The sequence below is a fragment of the Lissotriton vulgaris genome, chromosome 11 (assembly GCF_964263255.1).
Source record: "Lissotriton vulgaris chromosome 11, aLisVul1.2, whole genome shotgun sequence".
NCBI lineage: Eukaryota > Metazoa > Chordata > Amphibia > Caudata > Salamandridae > Lissotriton > Lissotriton vulgaris.
The window spans coordinates 176,084,550-176,110,067 of record NC_141699.1 but is presented as its reverse complement, the minus strand read 5'-3'; the positions used below and the strand labels follow the sequence as shown (position 1 = coordinate 176,110,067).

General features: G+C 49.8%; 1 protein-coding gene across 1 annotated transcript in view; it reads left to right on the top strand.

Moving 5' to 3' along the window:
- The window catches only part of HECTD4 (HECT domain E3 ubiquitin protein ligase 4), a 2,691,195-nt gene that overhangs the window by 1,571,375 nt on the left and 1,094,302 nt on the right, over positions 1-25,518 (top strand). Inside the window, exon 55 of the mRNA XM_086943079.1 lies at positions 2,326-2,452. Coding sequence (XP_086799205.1) covers positions 2,326-2,452 — 127 coding nt within the window. The remainder of the gene's footprint in view (positions 1-2,325; positions 2,453-25,518) is intronic.

Sequence of the window (25,518 nt, the reverse complement as noted above, 5' to 3'; positions counted from 1 at the left end):
GACAAAGAGCCCTCTCGTGGGTCATTTCAGCGCCGGCCCCACGAGGAGCAAAATACCTGATGATGAAGCATGACACCCTCATGGGTGTGTGAGGGCAACACTTCCAAATAAGAAAGATCCCCCTGGAACTGTATATTCCAACCATTCTTTCTTTAATGTTTTCTATACCCTCTTCACATAGGATCAAGTACCCACAATGATTAGATGTGTCAATTATAGTGAGGAGCACGGCTACTGGACCTTAATCTGGCTTTTATTCCCCCTCTTTTTGATTCACGAGTTAAACTTTATGGAGGCATTTATAAAAGGATCTTAAATACCCAAAGGCAGTTAATAAAATTGTTCAGTCAAAACAAATCTAAATATTCAATATGAAGGGCTGGGATAACATATAGCAAGTCACAATGGGTTGTTTGCAACTTGAAAGACTATAAGTGTTTTGGTCGTTTGCAAGCGCCGTGGATGATATACATTTTAATGTGTCCAGAATAATGGTCCTCCACAGTGGGTGAGCTTTGCGCATGAACCTTATTGGTCATCCTGCAACTCAAGGCTGCCTAATTTTGAGGCTGACCAACCACTAGTAACTTTTGAACCCAAGCAGTTAACACTGATCAGAAGTCTCCTTTCCAGTTATAATCTCTCCCATCATTAAAAGGTCTAGACCTAGTTTGTCTTTTATCATTATAGGTGCTCTAAATTAAAACACATTTTTGGGGAGCCAAGTAGCTGCGAGAATCACAGTGTTTAACACATCCTTGAATACAGTTTCTCCTAAAAAAAATCGAGTATGTATCTTGCTATATAATACTGTTGACAATTGCTTTTCTCCTAACCGTTCTTGAGTCTGCTACATCTCCTAACAAAAAGCTTAAGTGTGGCTTTGTGCTAAGCCATAGAATCTCAGAAGTCTGTTAGCTAAATAAATTAAATCTGTTCCATGTATAACTTCCATGATGGCTGATGCTCAGTATTTGCTGAAAATGTGATCAAATGCTTAGCCAGTTGACTACCATCCTAAGCCAAACATCCTGATTCCGGTATTTGAGTAGGAGTTTAAAGTATAGTTGAACTTATGAAGATGCAGATGATGAAGAACCTTCATTCCTCTTACTAGCTCTGTTTTCCGTATGATTACTAAACAATCAGAAAATCTGCGCAAATGCCTTTATGCTACTTCCCTCTTTTTTATACTGACTCTGTGAGCTGGAGGCCTATTAAGAGAACAAAAACCGCATCAGTTCCACTCAAAGACCTTAACAGATCTGCACCTAAATTGCTGTAGCCATGTAGTTGAGTGGATGCAACAAGACAAGTTTGATTTTTCAATCTGCATGGTAAAGTAAAGATATCACCAATTTACGTTTGAAAATCTTACGGCCACTTAATTCCAGGTTATCGCTTTACCAGTTGCTGAAGAGTGTAATAGGATTTTGTAAGTTCATGAGTGATTTTATGCATGCCCAAGCTCCTCAGTATTTGTTACCACTTTGTACTTCACACCAAATTTAATCTTCAAAACTATTTGAAGGTAATTATGACACCTAGGATTCATAGTTTTTTTTAAAATCAGTCTTTGAATGGAAGTCTCATGCTGCAGGTAACTCTGGGTTAAAGTAACAAAATTGCAAGATTTGCTCATTTGTTTAATCAGTAATTTTTGTAACTGGGGAATTCAAGATGTACAAATGTGATTTTTTGCATTTTTTTTGCAGCAATAGATTGAAAAATACAATAAAAAATTCTGCGTAGTATACAAAACATATTATAACTGCAAGCAAATATTTTCAGCCGGTTTCTCTCTGTATTAGAGCTAATAGGTTCCTGACCTATCCAACCCTCTAGGCAGGCAAATACAATGGCTTAGACATATGCATTGTTCAAATACAAGTTTTGTCTTTCAGTTCTATAAGCGAAACATCAGTACCTTTGCAGAATGTTTATGAATCAGAAAATATTTATGCAGTAGAATTAATTGATCTTGTATATAATCTTTTGGCAATAAATCAATGCTACAGTATTTACACATCTTTTCATTTTTTAGTGTATGAATTTTAACCAGATGAACAGCAATTTTATTTTAAAGTTCTGTTAGAATATTTTAAAGGCTAAAATCAGGATTATAAATTATCTTAAAATGAAGCATTATGAATACTGCTAGTATAAGACATATAGACGATCATTAAATAATTATAAATTTGCAAATGCTCCAGAGTAGACCCTGGCTCAAGGTGTAGCCTTCTGTCGGTATAGGCTATTTGTACCCCGCTGTTTTGCTCTGCTCTAGAAATTAAAGATCAGAATGATTGTGTTGTTTCTTTCTAGGAGGATCACTATGCCCTGCTGGTGAAAGCATGGGAGACCAAAGTTTTTCCAACAATTAGGAGGCGTTTTCGAAATGAAGCTGAAAGGAAGTCTGGTTTGGACCAGATTAAGGGAGCATTGCAACTTGGTATGAGTGTCTTTTTTAATATTTCTCTTAATATTTTTTAATTATTTATGAAAGCGCAATATTTAATTAAGGTTCTCTAATCATGCATCCATATGAAAGCACAATATATAATGAGGATACAACTGTGTGTATCGTGCATCCAAGGGCTTCACTGAAGTATGCAAAACATTCAATTTATGATATCCCTAAAATGCATATTTGTTGCTATTGTACCTGTAATGATCTGAAGACCCTTTTGACTGGGTCTGAAATGCTTTTTTTGTAAGGCAAATAATGCAAACATTTGGGGTCTTTACCAAATTAAGATGCAATAAAATTACTGGTCTCAGCTATAGAAGATAGCAGATAATGACAAACCCCAAATTCAAAATCTCCAACAGAGTTCTCACAAATAATCCTAATACTGTACCTAAAAATATATAGATTTGCAGCAATGTTCTACTTACAGTCTCAGGACATTCTACTGATTCATTTGAGCTATCCAAAAATTGATGGGTAGAAATATGTAAGCCATTTTACTTAACCATGAGAATTAGAATTACATTCCGTAATTTGTTATCCTATATGTGTTGTTACAGAAGAGGGCAAATCATATACATATGAGCTTTGATCCACCCTAAAGGCCTTTAAGCATGAACTGCTATATCAAGCCACATCTGAATTGGAGCAAAACATTGAACGAATCCTCACTGATTGATTAATCACTAGGATTCCCTCTGGTTAGCTTACTTTGCCAACATTTGTAGCTTGTCTGTGTTTTTACAATTAAGACAAAGCATGGGTCTTAACTTTACTGTGCCTAAGAATTCAAGATGAACATCAGTAGTAAGTTTCCTGTGCTGAGGTAAAGAAGTCTTGAAATTCAATTGATCATCTTATTTTTAGCCTCAGCTTAAGAAAAACAGACAATGATTTTTGTTTGAGAATGGTTTTTATTATCATGTCTCTGTTCAGCTGTTAATGCAATACATTATTTGTCCTTAAAAATGTTCCTAGGACATACAATTGTAAAGAAGAGATAAGCACATAATTTACTTTAGGGTTAAAGGAAGGAATGTGCTATGCTTTGATAATGTCCTTTATGTTACAGTTTCTGATCTTTTCCATGCATTCAAAAGGATATGGTAAATAATTATCAGTCTTAGCCACTTCCAATGTCACTCTTTCAAATGATTTGTCTGATCTCTTATTATGCATTTGGATGTATTTTCCCCTGGATTTTTACTTGGACGCTACAGTCCCATTTGGAGCCTCATTCTTACTATCTTCTGTTTTATGGCTCAGCCCTGCTAAAATGAAAGTGCCTACTCAAGTGTACATTTTGCTTGGCTTTTGGACAGTGGCCTGTCATAGCAAACTCAGCGGCACTGAAAGATATGTAAACTACCATATCTGATAGAGACTTGTAGCCGCAGATTCCTTACCTTCAAATTATCCCCAAGCATCAAACTGGATCTGAACATTTTCGGGAGGAAGGGCCCCTGCGTGACGGTAGGCGGCCTCTTTCAGCTCTGCGTTGCTTCATCTGTGCCGAATGTGATGTGCGCAGTGCCTTCATAGGCGTAAATCCTGCTTGCTGATGTCAGTTATTTTCTTCTCTTTGTCAGTCAGTACTGATCTAGAGAGGACTACCCCAAAGTAATTTTTTGACTGGCCTATCTGATAGAGACTACTAGCCGCAGATTCCTTCACGTAGAATTATCCCCAGGTCTGAGACTGGATCCAGAAACTTTTTGCCACAGCATCCCTGCGCACCGGGGGCGGGGCGACATCACGCGAGGTCAGCGAAATCACATAAACCTCACCTGGCGCGCTTACAGCAGTTTTTTCCTTTTCCGCGTTCAACACGGATCCGGTCTTGCTGCAGGCCTGTTTGGGGCCCTTTTTTCTTCAACTATTGTTCTCTATCTGGTGGAACAGTGTGCGAATGCCTTTGGGCTTCATAACTTGCACGTCATGTGGGCGTCTTATGTCGGCGACAGACCCGCATCTCATTTGTATGTGGTGTTTGGGGAGGATCACAGCGCCACTGATTGTGAGGCGTGTCAACAGCTGAAGCCGAAAGTCGCGGCGGGAGCGTGGAATGAAACTTTTATCGGGGCGTCTCTCCAGGTCGACCTCCTCCCCTCGATCAACTTCGGCAAACGGCTTCAGATACGGCTGTGGTCGTCGTCCTCGTCCTTTTTCATTGTCACGTGGGCATCCTCCCCGGTGGGTAAGTGTCGCAGTCTGTCCCCGTGAGCTTGTGTTCGGCCTTCCGGGGGCGTGGGCTCTCCGTGGTTGATGCAGCCCGCGTGTCGTCCTCCTATCCACCATTTCCCGGTGAGGGGGCGTCGAGAGCCAAAATGGAGACATACGCGGCGGCTTTGCGGGACTCACTGGCGTTTCCTCCTCTTTCCCCTCCTGGGGCGCCGACGGATCCCTCGCCTCGTGCAGGGCTCCGGCCCCTGCCTGACTGGTTCAGATCCAGGCTTGGAGGATGTGGTGCTGTTGGGGTGCGGCGCCTCTAGGGACTATCCTTCGTGCCTCTGCCTCACTGTAAACTCCCACGGGAGTCCCTGTGGTGTCGCGGGAGGTCGCATCCCCGAGCACCGCTCGGCATCTCTGGGCAGGCGAAGGCCTCGTCCAAGGCTGAGCTGACGCCGGCCAGGCGCCGGTGTCTGCTTCGAGCAGCGCCACATGGGTCGGTGACCTCTCCTCGAGGTGGGGTAGGGACTCCGCCTCCCCCTCCGGGCCTTTCTCGTTCCTCCCCGCGGGCGGCTGCCTCGTCGGAGGGCGAGTGGGAGGTTGAGTCGTCCCTGGCGCCACCACATGGGTCGCTGGACCGCCTCCGCAACATTCAGAGCCGAGGCTGGCGGAGAACTTTGGGTCACTCCCTCGGTCCCTCTCGTCCATCCACGCAGGCGGCTGCCTCTGCGGAGGTCGAGTCGGCGCTGTTATTGGTGGAGTTAGGTGAGGTGCTTCGGCCTCTCCGGCCTTGTCCTAGATTCCTCTGTTCTGAGTGGGTGGGCTGCTACTGTTCCTTCTTCCTCCTACATCCCATCTGGGGCTGCTGGTGTTTGACTTGTGGGGGTCCTCTTGTCTGGTAGGGACGAGGTTACCTCCCTGGTCTACAGGTCTGTCCTGTCTGTGCCTTCTGTCCTGTCCAGACTGGTGGTGTGCTTTCGCAGACCCTCCTTCCCCGTGGGTATTGCTAGGGGATCTATTCTATGTTAAGGGAATCTGCGGCTAGTAGTCTATCAGATGTACGTGTTACTTACCTTCGGTAATGATGTATCTGGTAGAGAGGATTCTAGCCGCAGATTCCTTCACGACCTGCTCTTCCTCCCCGTTTTGCATGGACCCCTGGGCTGGTCCTTGGTACTCGCCTCCCGGTGGGGGCCATGTCCTCTGTGAGTGCCTTCTTTTGCTCTTACGTCTGCTCCGTCTGGTGGCCGTTCTTCCCTCCTCTTGGGTCTGGGAAAGTGGGGTTCTTGTGTTCCTATGCCCCACTGCTATGGCTGCTCCAGGTCGGGGAGGTTTGCCTCCAGTCTCTCCCTTCCTCTTGCTGCTAAGAGCCTGGCCTCTCTACCGCCTCTCAGTTGGGGCCCTCTGGTCGTGCCTTACCCTTGTTCTTGGGGGGTGGATGCCCTCCAGACTGGGGTGGCTGGAGGTTAGTTGTTCCTGCCTGTTGGGTCTGTCTCCCCTTCCTTGGTTCGGTTGTGGTTGTAGGCCTCCTGCATGTTTCTTGACTTATGCAGGTCCCCTTCTCCGGGGGTGAGGTTGGGGATTGCTGTCTATGTATTGGCTCTTCTCTCTCTCTCTCTCTCTCTCTCTCTCTCTCTCTCTCTCTCTCTCTCTCTCTCTCTCTCTCTCTCTCTCTCTCTCTCTCGCTCTCTCTCGCTCTCTCGCTCTCTCGCTCTCTCTCGCTCTCTCTCGCTCTCTCTCGCTCTCTCGCTCGCTCGCTCTCTCTCGCTCTCTCTCTCTCCGCTCTCTCTCTCTCCGCTCTCTCTCTCTCTCTCTCCGCTCTCTCTCTCTCCTCTCTCTCTTTCTCCGCTCTCTCTCTCCGCTCTCTCTCTCCTCTCTCTCTCTCCGCTCTCTCCGCTCTTTATGGAGTTCTTTTTTGTATACTCTTTTGCACACTGTTCCCACGCTCCCATAGTTTTTGTTTGGTGGCTCCGCGTTGTGATGCAGAAAAGTTCTCTGGAGAAAACTGACGTAGGGGCGCCCGGGTGGGGTTTATGTGACCTTGCTGACGTCACGTATGCGGATGACGCCTGGGCGAAGTCGCGTGATGTTGCACCGCCTTCGGCGCGCAGGAATGCTGTGGCAAAAAGTTTCCGGATCCAGTCTCACGCCTGGGGATAATTCTACGTGAAAGAATCCTCTGCTAGAATCGTTTCTACCAGGTACGTTGTTACTGAAGGTAAGTAACTCATACTTTTGAGATCTTCTCCTGGCGTGGCATGATGTCAACTAGGAAGGCCGGCTTCGAACCCTGTGGTGCCTGTCACCAACCGATGACGGTGATGGACCTGGACTTTGTTTGCTTCAAGTGCCTCAAGCGCGACTGCTACGCACATTTCTGCATTGGCAGCTGGGCCATGCACCCCAAGGCCTTAAGGTAGTGCTCTCTCAAGCTCCTTGCTGCTCGACGTGTGCCACTGTGAGGGCCTAGAACCCAGTCGAAAGGAAGGTCCCAGGATCGGTCGTAGAGCTCAAGATCCTCATCACATTTAGAGTCCTCTTCAGGCAAGTCCCACAAGAGAAAGAAAAGTGAGACGTCAAAGAGGTCTTCGACTTCGCTCTGTCTGTCGAAGACCACCAATGAGGCGAGGAAGCATCGTCATTCGAGGCCTGGGTACGTGGTTGAGCTTGGGCTGGGGCTGGCTCTGCGCCTCCCTGAGTTTTCGGGCGCCAGAGCGACCCCCGCACCTCATATTTGGGTCGCCTGTTCTCTCTGGTGCACCTTCGTGCCTGCAGGTTCAGGAGGACCCCCCACAGGTTCTCTGCCGGCTGTTCCATCCCCAGCTCCAGTCGGGCCCCTTGCTTCCCTGGCTGGATCTGGACTGGTGCCAGTTGAACCAACTTGACCTTCCATGGCATCGATCCCAGTCTCGACACTCCACACCCCTTGAATCCACGGATGGATGCAGACTGGCACCGGTCATACCACCTTCACCTTCCCCGGTGCCGGTTCCAATGTCAACACTCCCGACAACAGTATCCCCATTCTCATCCCCGACACTGAGCTAGAGGGGCATCGTCTGACATCTGCGCCAACTAGAGCCATGCCTTCCAGTCCATAGGCCGAACCCTATTCCTGTGGGCTGGGACTTGAGAGGATTGGGAGAGGTCGCTTAACCCTGAAAAATACCAGCCCCTAGACCCTAACATAGACTGGTCTGAGGAATTGGCGGATGTCAGCAGACTGGACACCTCTCTAGATACTGACATTGTCTCGCCTTCTGCCATGGATAAAGAGGAGGGACCCACTTTTGCTATAGTGGTGAGAAGGGCGGTTGAGGTCCTTGACCTACCCTACCCTGGCAATCAAGGCTAATGTCTTCACATAGGTGCTTCAGCCAGGCGTAACTCCCTCAGAACCGGTACTCCCATTTCATGAAGTCCACACGGATGTCCTGGTTGGGGCTTGGTCCAAACCCTGCATATGGGGGTCCTGTGAACAGTACGATTGCCTGCTGCCACCTGCCCCGACCCACACCAGGGCCCCCCAATTTCCACATGCAACACCCTAGCTCAGAGAGCTTGGTGACACAAGCTTCCACCTCCCTTGTAAATCCGGTTGCAATGTCTACCACTCCACCGGATAGGGAAACCAAGAGGTTGGATTCCTGGACTGAGAAAATGGTTTCTTCCACCAGCCTGACACTGCAGACCGTGAACACCATGTGCCTTTTTGGCCATTATTCCCATGAACTGTGAAATTTAGTTGCGCAGGTGCAGCCCATGGTCCCGGAGGAGGCCCGGACCATACTCTCTCAAGCTATGACAGACGATATGATGTGGGCTAGACACGACCGACTAATCAGGCAGAGCGGTTTCTTTGTCAGTGGCCTTGCAGCGCCACACCTAGCTGAGGACAACTGACTTTTCTAAGTATGTCCAAGCGTCTCTTATGGATATGCCCTTTTGTGGCTCCTGTCTCTTCGGAGACAAGGCGGCCACTGTGCTGGAGCGCTTCAAGGATAGCAGAGCTGCAGCCAGGTCCTTTGGCCTTTCCATGGCCCTTCGCCAACTTCATTCCACCTTTTGTGGCCATGGAAGGGGCTTCCAGGTGGATCTTTACCTGCCCAGCCACCACTGCACGCAAGCTTCTCAGCCTCTGTGTGGCTGAGGAAGCAGTACCCAGAGACCCCATGGATTAGGAAGCCAGAGGTTGGGCCAGTCCACCACGCCCCAAGCAGCCACAGCCTCCAAACCCCTTAGGTTTGCCCCCCCTACCATCATGGTCACCCAGTGGGAGGCAGGATACGCCATCATCTGCCCCACTGCAGATCAATAACATGATATCGTTGGGCTCTTCAGATTGTCCGAAAGGGCTACTCATTCCCCTTTGTGACTTCTCCTACACTCATGCCACCCTCTTGCAACAGGCTGGCAGAGGGCCATCTCTTCTTGCTCTGACAGGAAGTATCTGCTCTCTTGGCCAAAGGAGTCATAGGAGTTTGCCGATGCCGGAAGTAGGTTGTGGATGTTATTCCCACTATTTTCTGGTTCCTAAAAAGGACAGAGACCTTTGTCCTATCCTAGACCAGCGGGAAACATCCTTTACAACGCAACTTTTACAACGCAAACCATTACAACGCATTGCGCTGGGGGGCGCTCTAGGATAGGGAATAGATTTAATTTACTATCCAACACCTTCCCTACTATCCACGGGGACTGGAGTTGGAATAGTAAATTAAACTATTCACTATCCAGCACCCCTCAACACTATGCGTTGTAAAGGCATGCATTGTAAAACTTGCGATGTAAAAGCATGCGTGGTAAAAGCATGCGTTGTAATGTCATACATCCTAGACCTGCACCCTCTCAATTTCTTACTGGAGAAATTCAAAGTACTCATTCTCGCTCAAGTCCTGTCTGCCCTGGACCCGGGAGATTGGATGGTAACATTGGACTTGCTGGACTCATACATCCACATTCCCGTCCTGCCTGCCCACAGGTGTTACCTGCAGCTCACGGTGGGCCACAAGTGCTCCCTTTTCGTGTTACCAGTGCCCCTCCGGTTTTCACTAAGGTGATGGCTGTGGTTGCAGCTCATATGCTGAGATCAGGGGTGCCAGTTTGCCCCTTTCTTGATGACTGGCTGATGAAGGCGGGCTAGCCCGAGGCTGTGTTCTCCCACCTCCAGACAACGGTGGATCTCCTGCAGTCTCTGGAGTTCACTATCAATGTGCCAAAGTTACACCGGACTCCCTCTCAGCCACTTTGTTCCATCAGAGCGGTTCTGGACACGGTGCAGTTTTGGGACTATCCTCCTGAACAGTGAGTCCAGGATATTCAGACTTTGATACCGATGTTTTAGCCTCTATCCTGGACTTTTTGTAGAATGACTCTGAGCCTGCTGGACCTCATGGCCTCATATATCCTGCTTTTGACTTATGCCCGCTGGCTTATACCGACTCTTCAGTGGGACCTGAAGTTCAAGTGGGCACAGCATATGGGGAACTACAAAAGCTCTGCAGTGGTGGCAAACGAACCACTATTGGGTCAGAGGCCGACCCCTCTCCCTTCCCAACCAGATCTCAGGCGAAATCTGGACTCCACATCAACCTACTGGAGCTATGGTTGATCTGGCTGGCATTGAAAGCCTTTCTACCTCCATCAAGGGAAGTCCGGTGCAGGTGTTCACGTACAACACCACTACCACATGGTACTGCAACAAACAGGGCGAGGTGGGGTCATGGACTCTTTGTCAGGAGGCTCTGCATCTCTGGACATGGCTGGAACAACAGGGCATACCCCTGGTGATTCAGCACCTGGGTGGCTCTCTGAATGCTAGGGCGGATGAACATAGCTGAAGATGCCTAGCAGATAACGAGTGGCGTCTCTATCGGAGGTGGTGCAGTGTCTCTTTCAGCTATGTGGAGAGCATTGCTTTCATCTGTCGCCACTACCGAGGACGAACAATGTCAGCGGTTTTGTTTGCTGGAGTTTGCAAGGCGGCACTCGCTCTGAGATGCTTTTCTTCTTGAGTGGCGCTTAGGCCTCCTGTACCCCTTTCTGCCAATACCACTCCTGCACAGAGTTCTCAAGAAGATCAGGAACGACCAGGCCAAAGTCATCCTTGTGGCTCCAGACTGAGCTCGAAGAGTTTGGTATCCCAAGCTATTGAGCATGGCCATCGGTCCTCTGATCAGGCTGCCCTTCTCTTCTGCCACAGCAGCAGGGGAGCGTTCTCCTCCCGAACCTGTTAACACTCTGTCTTCTTGCGTGGAGGTTGAGCAGGACAGTTGACAGCTTTCAATCTTCCGCCCCGTAGTTTTCAGTGTCATCTTGCCAGCAAGCGGTACAAAAGGGGTTGGTAATGGACGGAGCATCTGAACCAATCAAACACTCACACCCAGTCAAAAGATCTGGGTTTAATCCATCACCGTTCTTTAGCCCACTCTGCCACCCCAGTTCATACATGGCTATATACAAATCAGTCTGACCTTGTGCCTCATGGGAACAGTCCAGCCCGAACTGCCAAGCCATGTCTTCCCTGGACCGGAAACAAGCTTCAGAGGACCCTTTTCTGGCATTCCAGCCGTCTTCAGCCTGGCTTGCTTGAATCTAGTGGCAAAGTGAGCAAGGGACTCACGTCTGAGCATACCCGCCACACTTATGGCGGCCAAAAGCTTTACAAAAGGGGGTGGTAATGGACGGAGCATGTGAACCAATCAAACACTCACACCCAGTCAAAAGATTTGGGTTTAATCCATCACCGTTCTTTAGCCCACTCTGCCACCCCAGTTCAGACATGGCTATATGCAAATCGGTCTCCTTTTGTACCGCTTTTGGCCGCCATAAGTGTGGCAGGGTATGCTTAGACGGGAGTCCTTTGCTCACTTTGCCACTGGATTCAAGCAAGCTGGGCTGAAGACGCTGGAATGCCAGAAACCTGTCCTCGGAAGCTTGTTTCCGGTCCAAGGTAGACATGGCTTGGCAGTTTGGGCTGGACTGTTCCCATGAGGCACAGGGTCAGACTGATTTGCATATAGCCATGTCTGAACTGGGGTGGCTGAGTGGGCTAAAGATCGGTGATGGATTAAACCCAGATCTTTTGACTGGGTGTGAGTGTTTGATTGATTCAGATGCTCCGTCCATCACCACCCCCTTTTGTACCGCTTTGGGCCGCCATAAGTGTGGCAGGGTATGCTCAGACGTGAGTCCCTTGCTCACTTTCCCACTGGATTCAAGCAAGCCGGGCTGAAGACGGCTGGAATGCCAGAAACCGGCCCTTGGAAGCTTGTTTCCGGTCCAGGGAAGACATGGCTTGGCAGTTCGGGCTGGACTGTTCCCATGAGGCACAGGGTCAGACTGATTTGTATATAGCCATGTCTGAACTGGGGTGGCAGAGTGGGCTAAAAAACGGTGATGGATTAAACCCAGATCTTTTTACTGGGTGTGAGTGTTTGATTGATTCAGATGCTCCGTCCATCACCACCCCCTATTGTTTCACTTTTGGCCGCTGTTGGAACTGGGGTCACCAGTCCCCTATGGTAGCATGGCACGAGCGGGTAGGCGTCCGAAAGCATATGTGTTAAGCGACCATACAGCACACTCAACCACCGAGTCAGAAACATGGGCACGCAATTAGTGACACCACTCCAGTGAGCTTGTGTAAAAACTCAAGTCAACTTTATTAAGATAGAGCAGGATCAGGGTATTAGGAATTCATCATAAAATTAGCTTCATAGCTCTCTTTTCAGATACCTGTGTGTCAACACTTGGCATTAAACTTCAGTTGAATAAATATTAGATATTCCATAAATATTAAATATTGGATAAATACATTTTTAGTAAAACACAGGCCTGACCTATGCCTTGCCCCTGGTCAGCACCTGCATCAAATACATTAAGGAGACAACCAAAATGATAGGTCATCTTATTAGCCCTGTGGGCTTTTTACCCACCTCTCACCAAGCAAGGGTGAGCGTTTTACAACAGAAAGCATTTCAATAAATAACAGTAGGTTTCTACTTATTACTCCCCAAGCAAAGCTGAGCGTTTCAGAACAGCACATGTAAATAAATCACTGTAGGCTTCTAATAAATATAGCACTACGTGGAAGTAAACATTTCATTAGGAATAAACAACCTCGTGGGTAGGTATAACCATTTTAACAGGCAAGCCTGCGCTTAAAAGACTTGGATTAGGCATATACAATCTTTCAGTAAATGTAACACATTCCCCTAGCCGTAGCCTAGATTGACATACCACCTTCTGTGAAGCAGGAGTAAAACATTTCATGAGGCTGGAGTAAACAGCTCAGTATCTGAAGTAAACCCTTCAGCCATCCCCTTGTGCAGGGTCAACCTCTCCTCAATCAAGAAGAATATTTCATCATACCCCTGTAGGCACTTAGCCAACATCCTCCTATGCAAGTCTAAACATTTCCTTATGTAGAACAGTTAGTTAACCAAGGTAAACCTCTCCTTAATCAGGAGTAAACACTTCAGGGAAATAGGAGCAACCCTTCCCTAATCAGGAATCAACATTACCCTAGAAATCAAGCATAGGCATTTTATATAGCAAGAACGGGCATCCTTTTAGGTAAACACCTCACTGGGTAAACATCCCATTAGAACTTGGACCCCAATTCACTAGGTAGGGCCCCCCCCATTTCCTTTAGATAACAATACCCAGTTCCTCAATTAGGAATCAATTTCTCATTAGAGGATTACTCCCATTCCAGTACTCAGCAGGCAAGGAGACCCATACATTTGTAGAAAATCTGCATTACATTAAATGTATGCACTTGGCCTGTGCACTTCACACATCTCCTGGGGCTACTGAGTATATGATATCTCCCCCCATGGCCTTTCTAATATAAAGGGTCTCGATAGGCAATTCAGCAGGTCTAAAAATAGACTCCTGGCACAGTTCAAAGGCCCAGTAGGCCTGTAGGCACTTTCTTTCCCCTCCCTTCCACCAAGTGATGCCCTCACGGTGTTTAGGGGTCCTGGCCCAGGTCAGGGGACTCTCCTGGGCTAATTAGGGCCAACGTGGACCAGTCACCAGTTTTCCCCAGGGAGGGGCGAACTCGGGGCCTCCTGGGGCCTTCCGCCCTCCTCCATGGGGGTTTGCTTACTCTTCGCCATTAATCTGGGCCAATGGAGCCCAACAACAGTCTGCCCCGGGGGAGGGGCGAACTCGGGCCTTCTCCGACCTTCCGCTCACCTCCCCAGGGATTACCTGTCTCTTCGGCCTATCCAAGGCAATTGCGTAGGTCTCAGCAGGCCTCGGGGATGAAGGGGCCCACCTGGAAGGCCTCACGCAGCCTACTTTCAATGTCCGGCGCTCCGGGGGCCTGCTCGGGCAGATGGCCACTTGGACTCCACCAAGGCTCTCCGTAGGTGAAGTTGCCGGCTCCCGGGCCTCCCGTGACGTCCGCGGCCCCAGAAACCAATAGGGGTGAAGATGCTGGGGGCGCGCCAGCCAGGTCCAATGGCTGTGCGGCGCTCGACGGGGGCGGGGCACGCGCCCCTGTCACGTGGGGCGGAGGCCGGCTTCAGGCCTAGCGCGGCCTAGTTGATGATTGCGGCGGCCTCCTCAAGGCTCCGGGGCCGCCGCAGGGGGAACGGTACACAGTCGGCCGGGCGCAGCCCACAACGACACAGTGGCGGCCCTCTCCTGGCACCGAGGGCCGCCGGGGGCTGGTCGCAGCGCTCCAGACAACCGCCGCGCTCCAAGAGGCAGTCTGCTCAACACCGATGACCGAGGCTGCGGCGGTGAGTGCACAGCTGGCGCTTCGGGGCAATTACAACAGCGCCCAGCAATCGCGCTACAGGGCAGGATGGCGCTTGGAGAGTGTGGCGCCTCAGGGCAGTTCACCCGGCTGTGGTAATTGATGCAGATGCGGCGCTGCTCAAAGGGGGGCAATTAGCAGGTTCACAGCGCTTCACAGGGGGGGGGGGGGGGGGGGGGGAATCCCAGTACTCTGCAGGTACAGCACTTCTCGCTGCAGCAACCTCCTCCAGCACCTCAGCGCTCCTCACAGGGACAGCAGGAGAGCGCTGGGTAAGCAGGGCAGACAGCACCAACAGCGCAGGGACCCAGCGTTTAGTAGCGATAGCGCCTGGGCATTCAACAGGATACAAGCTATAGCGCTTGGGTAGTTTCAGCCATAGCGCTTCACAGGCAGATTTTTAGCATTAGTGCAGTTCAGACAGTGCAGGCAGTGCCCGCAGGACAGGTAGTTCAGGGTGCTAGCGCTAAGGAAAGTGGGCGCTTGGCCAGCAGACAGTTTGTTTAGGTTGAAGCAGGTCAGCAGGACCAACAGGACAGGCCACACAACCATGTCAGACCAACAAAAGGGATCCCAGGTGGCGTCAGGGAGTGCAGAGAGCGACACAGCGCCAATACCTGGTTGTCCTCTCAATAGTCCTGTGGTGTTTTGGTTTCTTCTCGGCGCTTTATGTTCCTTGCGCCCTTGTTTCTTCTCAGCGCTTTATGTTTCTTGCGCCCTTGTAAGTTTCAGTCTCTTGGTTCCTTGAAGGGGGGGGGGGCGGGGTTGGAGTTGATGGCTGGTATCAGATCTCCTCAGCCAGTCTCCTTTCAAGCAGACCGGGGGTTCCCCTTCCGCCGGGCTAGGTCAGAGGGGCAAATTCAGGATACCTCAACACTTGATAGGCAGCACCTAGGCCCTGTCTCTACCAGTGTCATAGGCCCCCGTCTAGGCCCCACTGCCTAAAGCTCCTGTGTAGGTTCTCCCCCGGGTCTGTGCTCCCTCAGTCTGACAGGAAAGTTTCCCTCCCTCTCCTTTTATAGTGCCAGTTGACAGTTGGTAGTGTCAGTTGGTGTCACCTCACCTCTTCCAGAAGGTTCCAGAGGCTTCCAGGAGGTTCCACCACTCTACCTATGGGCAGGCTGGCAGGCTAAGATGGATACATTGCCTGAGGGTTCCAGCCAGCCCCTGGCTACTAGAATGCGCCAACATAGACCACGCTGCAGCAGCAGAGGTCAGTGGCGGCCATGTTAGGGGTAGGAAGTACCTGTACTTTTACACTACACAGGCCCTTCTCCACTACACAAGGCCTACACACTGTTGTTTCAATAGGGGCATTCTAAATTAAAAGGGGTAAAAAGCAAAACATTTCTGGGGAAAGGGCCAAGTCCCACAGCCGCCATAAGTGTAGCAGGGTATGCTCAGACGTGAGTCCCTTGCTCACTTTGCCACTGGATTCAAGCAAGCCGGGCTGAAGACGGCTGGAATGCCAGAAACCGGTCCTCGGAAGCTTGTTTCCGGTCCAGGGAAGACATGGCTTGGCAGTTCGGGCTGGACTGTTCCCATGAGGCACAGGGTCAGACTGATTTGCTCATATCCATGTCTGAACTGGGGTGGCAGAGTGGGCTAAAGAACGGTGATGGATAAAACCCAGATCTTTTGACTGGGTGTGAGTGTTTGATTGGTTCAGATTCTCCGTCCATCACCACCCCCTTTTGTACCGATCTTGCCAGCCAGGCGTCCCTTTTCCAAGACTGTGTATGCCTGCAGTAGGGGCATGTTTGTGGCATGGTGTGCAGAGAAGCAGGTTGGTCTTCTTTCAGCTGCCCTCTCTCAGGACCTTCTCTTTCTCCTTTCTCTTGGCCAGCAGGGCTCTGCTTTGCGCACCTTAAAGGGCTATCTTTCTTCCATTTCAGCCTTTCTGTGGTTGCCAGATCAGCCATCCTTGTTCAATCCCTGTGGTAAATAGGTTTTTAAAGGTATGCAGTGTAGGAGAGTAGGGTCTGCAATCCTATGATCACCCAGATTTTTTTGCTTTTGTTCCACTGGTTTACGACTTTCTCTGGCTGTGGGCCTGCCAATCAGACCCACAGCCTGGCTGTTCTCTTTCTAAATTACCTCATGTACCCTAGGTGCATCTACCAATTGGTACTGGGCCACCTTATCAGACCCTGTAACTCAGGGCATAGGTGTACCCAGGGCTGCCAGGGGCTGCAGCACGTATTGTGCCACCCCTGGCTGGCCTCCTAAATTTGACACAACTGGCTGCATGACAGCTGGGGCAAAGTCGTGTAATCACCCTTTGCTGTAGGTGTAGTATACCTATACCTAACCCTAAAATGGACACACAGATTCCTATCAGTCACTCCTATGGCAGGCCTTGACAATCCTGAAGGCAGAGTGCTTGGAATCGTGTGAGATGGTGCTCTGGCATGAGCTGAGCCTGTCTGCAGCTTGCGGAATCAAGTCCTAATAGCTGTTCCATGATATCGCATACCATATACTCTTAAGTGCATTATAATCCTCGCGGTTAAATGCTATCTTTGGTATTGCTTTATCAAAACATGTCGAGTAAGGTGTCATACGAATTGGAATACTAACCCCTCGCCAATTCTGGCGACGGGGTTAGCATTCCACCCTTCTAGAGGGACACGACATGTATGTAACTGTGAACCCCGGTTAAAGTTAACTGAAGCCTCAGCTCCACAAAATGGATGCTGCCACCACAGACACGAGTCTGACCCCCTGCAGCTGGGAGTCCTTCCAGCGAGGGGAGCCTGGACAAAGGGTTTCCTGTCAGGGGCGGTGCTAGCACCGTCCCAGACATGGTTTTGTGTATCCTGGGTAGGCAGGGCTTTACAGGAAGGTGACTGCTGAGTGGCACCCCGGTGCTCACTACGCATAGGCCGGTCTGAACCAGTTCCAGGGGCACACCAGCCCCTGGCCTGGGGAAGTCCGGCATGGCTGAGGGGTGTAACCACCCCCCACCTAGTCCCACCCATAGGCAGGACCTAGTCACCGGGTCAGCCCCCTTTTTTAGTATAAAGATGGGAGCGGGCCCCCTGTTAAAATTAGATCATCTTTGGAATCAAGATACCACTTTCTTCGAAAGGACTTCACGATTTCTTCTTCAAGATTCTCCCTTGTGGCTAAGGAGTAGTCACCCTGCATCCGCAGGCACCATCCTAAAGAACACTGCGGTCTGCTGCAAGTCCTTCATCACGAATCCGACGACCCAGCTCGACGAGACCCGGCTTCCCTGGCCCCTCTGACCTCTACTCACCTCTACAGCCCAGCTGAGAACCGTGAGTGCGACGAGACCTCAAGGGACCGACGATCGCCAAGACTGCACGACATCTTTACTGCAAGCCCACCGTGTCCTCCACTGGTGAGTGCTTTGGGGTCCGAGAAGCCCCGACCCTGCGCAGCTCCAGCACCCAAGATCAGCCCCCCTGCATCTCCACGATCTGCGTGGGGCCCTTCTGCTGTTTGCTGTGCACCGCGTTGTTTGGCTACTAGCCGGCTGGCTTGTGGCCCTCTGAACGACGCCCAACGACTTCACGACTGCTGGTCTGGTTGCTCCAGGCTGGCCTTTGCTTCCTTCTTCAAGAGAGGCACCCCGGACCCTCCTGGTCCACTCCAGACGCCATTTTAGGTCCACCGCGTGGGCTTGAATTTGCCAAGGCTTTGTTGCCCAATCCTGGGTCCAGCGACGCCGACAGCTTCTATCTTCGTGGGACAGCTCGATCCTCCATCCTGGTCGCCGACAACGCCTCCTGGTCCGTGAGATCTTCGAGTCAAGCGTCACCCACTCACCTAGTCGAGGTGGCTACCATCCGGTGCCCTCCTGGTGCCCACTGACTACTGGCTAGTAGTCTCGAACTTGGTCCCCTCTGCTTTCAGGTGTCATCTATCTTCAAGATCCAGGCTTGGATCCGACTGAACTTTCTTCACTGGTCACCGGCCAGCATCTTTTCTTCCGGCTCCTGGTCCGTCTACGAGGATTCCCGACGTCTTTTCAGACCTATGCAGCTGCAGCCCCTGGGCTAGGTAACTTCGGCATTTCGGTGCCCCAGCATAGCCTCACTATCCAAGGGTCAGAATCTACTTTCGTTTTCTCCCTACCAGGTCGGGTTCGCCCGAGAACACTAACTTTCTAATTCCTAGCTACCATAGACTTTTGTCCCGCATCTCGCGTGAGAGTGCACACACTGCACCCGAGTCCCCTAGGCCTCCTAGACATAATCTAACGATTCCCTAGTCAAGTCCTAGCGATTCCAAAAGCTATTAGTACTGTACTTACCTGCTAGGAATTTCGCATTCCACTTTCAGAGTATATGGTTTTCCGTGCCCCTCGGGCATTTGTATATACTGTGCTAACTTAAGTATTTTTGTAAGAGTTTTGGTTTGTGCTTAGTACCCTGTCCTCATAAAGAGTACAGGGCTGTTGTGATCTTTAAATAAATAACTGTTTATTTTCATAACACTTGTGTGGTGTCCTTTCACTTGGTATTCAAGGGGTATATGTGTGGTAAACAGCTGGCTTAACGCGCCCTCTCGAGTCTTTAGCCTTAGACTGCTCGTATCCACGCTACTAGGATAGCTGGTCTATAAGGTTGACTTACAACCAATCATCAATAAGGGTTGCTGGACTGATACATAGTGTTCACTAGAATAGTGAGCACTGCATATCAGGCCACCTTCTCACATTGGTGAGCAGCGGTTGGGATTTGAGCTTGCTGTTGTTTTACCACACGTATCCTAAGAATATCTTGTTGAAAGATCACATAAGTACTGTTAGGTACACATAACTAAAGCTTAGAATACTCTGAGTTCTACTGAACCAGCTGTTGTAGCTCCTCAAGGCTTAGCACACCTTGGCTGCAACTCTTAGCAAGGGATCAGTAGGTAAACACATAGTGTAGGTAGGTGCATCACTTACACCACACTAGAAACAGTATGTCGGACAAAGGAGGAAACACTGAGGTTCCCCTTGTGTCAGTTGACCCTCCACAGGTCATCCCTTCAAGATATACTGCGCTTAGCTTCCATGAGTTACGACAAGTGTGTACCTCTAGGAAGATTAAGCAGGGGTCTAACCCCACAACTGCCTTTCTGATTGGTCTCTTAGAGACTCATGATGCAAGGAGGGCTGGTAACCCAGACCCTTCTAATTCAGATGGCAACATGCCCTCCTTACAGGGTCCCTTTGATGCCCAGGACCATCCTCTTCAGGAAGCAGATGATGCTGATGATGAGGATGATGATTTGGTATCAGGGGATGAGGCAGAAAAGGAACAGGTAGAAGTCAGCAGACTAACCAGGTCCAACTTAAGCAGACATGAGATGGGCACTAGGGGACCCTTGGGGCCACTCTCAGGTCAGCTTAACATTGGGAATGGACGAGATAGATCTCTATCAAGAGGCTCTATCAGATCCCTTCATACCAATGGCTCTCAACGTTCCTCTCAAAGGGGAATGACATCTCCCCAGAGGAGAATGTATGAAGCTAAGGAAAAGGCAGCCAATCTGAGGATTGAAAGGGAAGAACTTGCCCTGGCCAAAGAGAGGCTTGCCTTTGCTAGAGAGCAACAATTGAGTGGGACAGTCCCCACTGGTGGCAGCATTGTACCTAGCAATAGGGAAAGGAGTTTTGATACAAAACACCTTGGTAAGATAGTGCCCCCCTTTAAACAAGGGGATGACATCCACAAATGGATTACTGCTTTGGAGAGGGCCTGCACTGTGCAAGGTGTTCCCCCAAGTCAGTGGGCAGCTATCTTGTGGCTCTCCTTTGAGGGTAAAGGAAGAGACAAGCTCCTCACCACAAGGGTGGAGGATGCTAATGATTACCAAGTCTTGAAAAATGCACTGGTTGATGGGTTTGGCCTAACCACTGAGCAGTACAGGGTGCTGTTCAGGGATACCCAGAAAACTCAGTCTCAAGATTGGGCTGACTTTGTAGATTGTGCCACTAAGGCTTTTGAGGGCTGGTTGCTGGGCAGTAAGGTTACTGATTATAAAGGATTGTACAATTTGATGATGAGAGAGCAAATTTTAAACAATTGTCAGAACCAGTTGTTGCATCAGCATCTTGTTGACTCAGATCTGACCTCTCCCCAAGAATTGGGAAAGAAGGCAGACAGATGGGTTAGAACAAGAGTTAAACAGAACCAGGGCCAGAATCAAGGTGGTCAGAAGAAAGCAGACCAGAAGGGTAAGGATTCGAAAGGGGAACAAAATGACCAGAAGTCTTCGACAGGTCCCCAACAACCCAAAGAGGGTGGGGGTCAGGCTCCCCAAAAGAAGAAAGAAGGCCAATCTAAAAGGTGGTGCCAATACTGCAAAAGTAAAACTCACTGGTTTAGTGAGTGCACCAAGAAAGGAGGAGGGCAGACTCCTGCCACTGCAGCCCCTAAGGCACCTGTGCCCCCTAGTACAGCCAGCAGTGGTAGTGCACCTCCCAAGGGTTTAGTAGGGTTAACCCTGGGTTCTGAGGGGAGTGACAACTTAGTTGGCACCCTCACTCAGGCTGTCCTTGTCAGTACAGGGGATATGGATATGTCCCCTGACATAAGTCCCAATACTTTGGGCAAATACAGACAGACACCTTTTATTAATGGAAAAATGGCTCAGGCCTATAGGGACACTTGTGCCAGTGTCACAATGGTGACACCTAGCTTTGTGGACCCTGGACAGATCATGCCAGGTACAGAATTCCTGGTGACCAATGCAAGCAATGTCACTACCAATCATAGTATGGCAATTGTAGCTTTCTCCTGGGGAGGGGTAACTGGCCAAAAGAAGGTTGTAGTTAGTTCAGACCTCCCAGTGGATTGTTTGTTGGGCAATGATTTGGAGTCATCACAATGGTCAGAAGTGGAGCAGAGGACTCATCTGGAAATGTTAGGTTTGCCAGCACATGTGTTTGCTGTGACTAGGTCACAGGCCAGAAGATGCCCCACTGAACAGGTGCTGGATCCTGGAACAATGGACCAGACACCTTCCAAGAAAAAGAGCAGTAGGGTTAAGGCTGTGCCTTCCCCCTTGCCCCAGGTTGTGGATCAAGTCTCAGAGGAGGCTGACCTGCAGGAATTGAGGGAAACTGAGCCTAGAGAGTTTGAACTTGATCAAGTTGAATTCTTGGGTTCAGGGGGACCCTCAAGGGAAGACCTGGGGAAGGACCAGTTAGGCTGCCCTTCTCTTGAACCCCTCAGACAGCAGGCTGCTGCTGAGGCTGCTGGGAACGCCACAGGTACCCACAAGGTATACTGGGAAGATGGACTCCTGTACACTGAGTCAAGAGACCCCAAGCCTGGCATGACCAGGAGGCTGGTTGTACCCTTGTCTCAGAGAGGTTTCCTACTTACCTTGGCCCATGAGATTCCCTTAGCAGGACACTTAGGCCAGACAAAGACTTGGGACAGGCTTGTCTCACACTTTCACTGGCCTCACATGAATGAGGATACCAAGGAGTTTTGTCGCTCCTGTGTCACTTGCCAAGCCAGTGGTAAGTCAGGTGGCACAACAAAGGCCCCCCTTATACCAATGCCTGTGGTGGGGGTGCCCTTTGAAAGAGTGGGGATTGACATTGTTGGTCCAATGGAACCCCAGACAGCATCAGGGCACAAGTTTATACTGGTGGTAGTGGATCATGCCACCAGGTATCCTGAAGCTATTCCACTTAGGACCACCACAGCCCCTGTGGTGGCAAGGGCCCTAGTTGGAGTGTTCTCCAGAGTGGGCTTCCCTAAGGAGGTTGTCTCTGACAGAGGTGCAAACTTCATGTCAAGCTATTTAACTGCTATGTGGAAGGAGTGTGGTGTCAATTACAAATTCACTACACCCTATCACCCACAATGCAATGGGCTTGTTGAAAGGTTCAACAGGACCCTAAAAGGGATGATTCATGGACTACCTGAAACACTCAGGCGTAGATGGGATGTCCTGATGCCCTGCCTTCTGTTTGCTTACAGAGAGGTCCCACAAAAGGGGGTTGGCTACAGCCCTTTTGAACTTTTGTATGGGCATCCTGTGAGAGGCCCCTTGTGTTTGGTGAAGGAAGGATGGGAGAGACCTCTCAAAAAGCCTGCAACCAACATAATGGACTATGTACTTGGTCTCCGCTCCAGGATGGCTGAGTATATGGAGAAGGCATCAGAAAACCTTAAGGCCAGTCAAGAACTTCAAAAAGCTTGGCATGACCAAAAGGCTGTCCTGACTGTTTATCAGCCTGGACAGAAGGTGTGGGTGCTGGAGCCAGTGGCCCCAGCAGCACTCAAAGACAAATGGTCTGGGCCCCACACAATCCTTGAGCAAAAGGGAGAGGTCACCTACCTGGTGGACCTTGGAACTCCCAGGAGTCCCCATAGGGTACTCCATGTCAACAGGCTCAAAGCATATGTCGACAGGAAGGACATGAGCTTGCTCATGGCCATAGATGAGGGACAGGAGGAAGAGAGTGACCCTCTCCCAGACCTGCTCACTCAGAATCCTGATGATGGGTCAGTAGATGGTGTTGTCTTTTGTGGCAGCCTCTCTGAACATCAGCAGAAAGACTGTAAACAGGTTCTTCAGTCTTTCAGACGTATGTTCTCTCTGACACCCAGTCAGACCAATTGGTGCACCCATGAGGTTGACACTGGTGACAGCCTGCCAGTCAAGAGTAAAATCTACAGGCAGCCTGATCATGTTAGAGACTGCATAAAAACTGAAGTGCAGAAAATGTTGGAATTGGGAGTCATTGAACCCTCAGATAGCCCTTGGGCTAGTCCAGTAGTTCTAGTGCCAAAGCCTCACACCCAAGATGGTAAGAGAGAGATGAGGTTTTGCGTAGACTACAGGGGTCTCAATGCAGTCACTAAGACTGATGCCCATCCAATACCAAGGGCAGATGAACTTATAGATAGATTGGCTTCTGCCAACTACTTAAGTACATTTGACTTAACAGCTGGGTATTGGCAAATCAGGTTAGCTGAGGATGCCAAGCCCAAAACAGCATTTTCAACCCCTGGTGGGCATTATCAATTTGTGGTAATGCCCTTTGGTCTGAAAAATGCACCTGCCACCTTCCAAAGGTTGGTGAATCAAGTCCTTACTGGGCTGGATGACTTCTGTGCAGCATATCTAGATGATATTGCTGTCTTTAGCTCCACCTGGGAGGATCACCTGGTCCACCTGAGGAAAGTGTTAGAGGCTCTGCAAGCAGCAGGCCTCACTATCAAGGCCACCAAGTGCCAGATAGGGCAGACACAGGTTGTATACCTGGGCCACCTTGTAGGTGGAGGCCAGGTTCAGCCACTGGAGAGCAAAATACAGTCAATCAGGGACTGGGCTCCTCCAACCACCCAGACTCAGGTTCGAGCTTTCTTGGGCCTGACTGGATACTACAGAAAATTTGTCAGGAACTATGGTTCCATTGTGACACCATTAAATGAACTGACAAGTAAAAAAATGCCAAAAAAGGTTCAGTGGACAGCAGGCTGTCAAAAAGCATTCGATGACCTAAAGCAGGCCATGTGCACAGCACCTATCCTTAAGAGTCCAGACTACTCCAAACCATTCATTGTCCAAACAGATGCTTCTGAGTTGGGTGTGGGAGCTGTTCTTTCTCAACTGAATTTTGATGGTCAGGATCAGCCCATTGCTTTTATAAGCAGAAGGCTGACCCCCAGAGAGAAGAATTGGTCAGCTATTGAGAGGGAGGCCTTTGCTGTGGTTTGGGCCCTGAAGAAGCTGAGGCCATACTTGTTTGGCACTCACTTCAAGATTCAGACCGACCATAAGCCCCTCTTGTGGCTAAATCAGATGAAGGGTGAAAACCCCAAACTGCTTAGGTGGTCCATTTCCCTACAGGGGATGGACTTTACAGTGGAACATAGACCTGGTACTGATCATGGCAATGCCGATGGGCTCTCCAGATATTTCCACTTAGAACAAGAAGACTCACCTGGTCAAGGTTAGCTTATTGTCCCAAAGTTTGGGGGGGGGTCATGTAGGAGAGTAGGGTCTGCAATCCTATGATCACCCAGATTTTTTTGCTTTTGTTCCACTGGTTTACGACTTTCTCTGGCTGTGGGCCTGCCAATCAGACCCACAGCCTGGCTGTTCTCTTTCTAAATTACCTCATGTACCCTAGGTGCATCTACCAATTGGTACTGGGCCACCTTATCAGACCCTGTAACTCAGGGCATAGGTGTACCCAGGGCTGCCAGGGGCTGCAGCACGTATTGTGCCACCCCTGGCTGGCCTCCTAAATTTGACACAACTGGCTGCATGACAGCTGGGGCAAAGTCGTGTAATCACCCTTTGCTGTAGGTGTAGTATACCTATACCTAACCCTAAAATGGACACACAGATTCCTATCAGTCACTCCTATGGCAGGCCTTGACAATCCTGAAGGCAGAGTGCTTGGAATCGTGTGAGATGGTGCTCTGGCATGAGCTGAGCCTGTCTGCAGCTTGCGGAATCAAGTCCTAATAGCTGTTCCATGATATCGCATACCATATACTCTTAAGTGCATTATAATCCTCGCGGTTAAATGCTATCTTTGGTATTGCTTTATCAAAACATGTCGAGTAAGGTGTCATACGAATTGGAATACTAACCCCTCGCCAATTCTGGCGACGGGGTTAGCATTCCACCCTTCTAGAGGGACACGACATGTATGTAACTGTGAACCCCGGTTAAAGTTAACTGAAGCCTCAGCTCCACAAAATGGATGCTGCCACCACAGACACGAGTCTGACCCCCTGCAGCTGGGAGTCCTTCCAGCGAGGGGAGCCTGGACAAAGGGTTTCCTGTCAGGGGCGGTGCTAGCACCGTCCCAGACATGGTTTTGTGTATCCTGGGTAGGCAGGGCTTTACAGGAAGGTGACTGCTGAGTGGCACCCCGGTGCTCACTACGCATAGGCCGGTCTGAACCAGTTCCAGGGGCACACCAGCCCCTGGCCTGGGGAAGTCCGGCATGGCTGAGGGGTGTAACCACCCCCCACCTAGTCCCACCCATAGGCAGGACCTAGTCACCGGGTCAGCCCCCTTTTTTAGTATAAAGATGGGAGCGGGCCCCCTGTTAAAATTAGATCATCTTTGGAATCAAGATACCACTTTCTTCGAAAGGACTTCACGA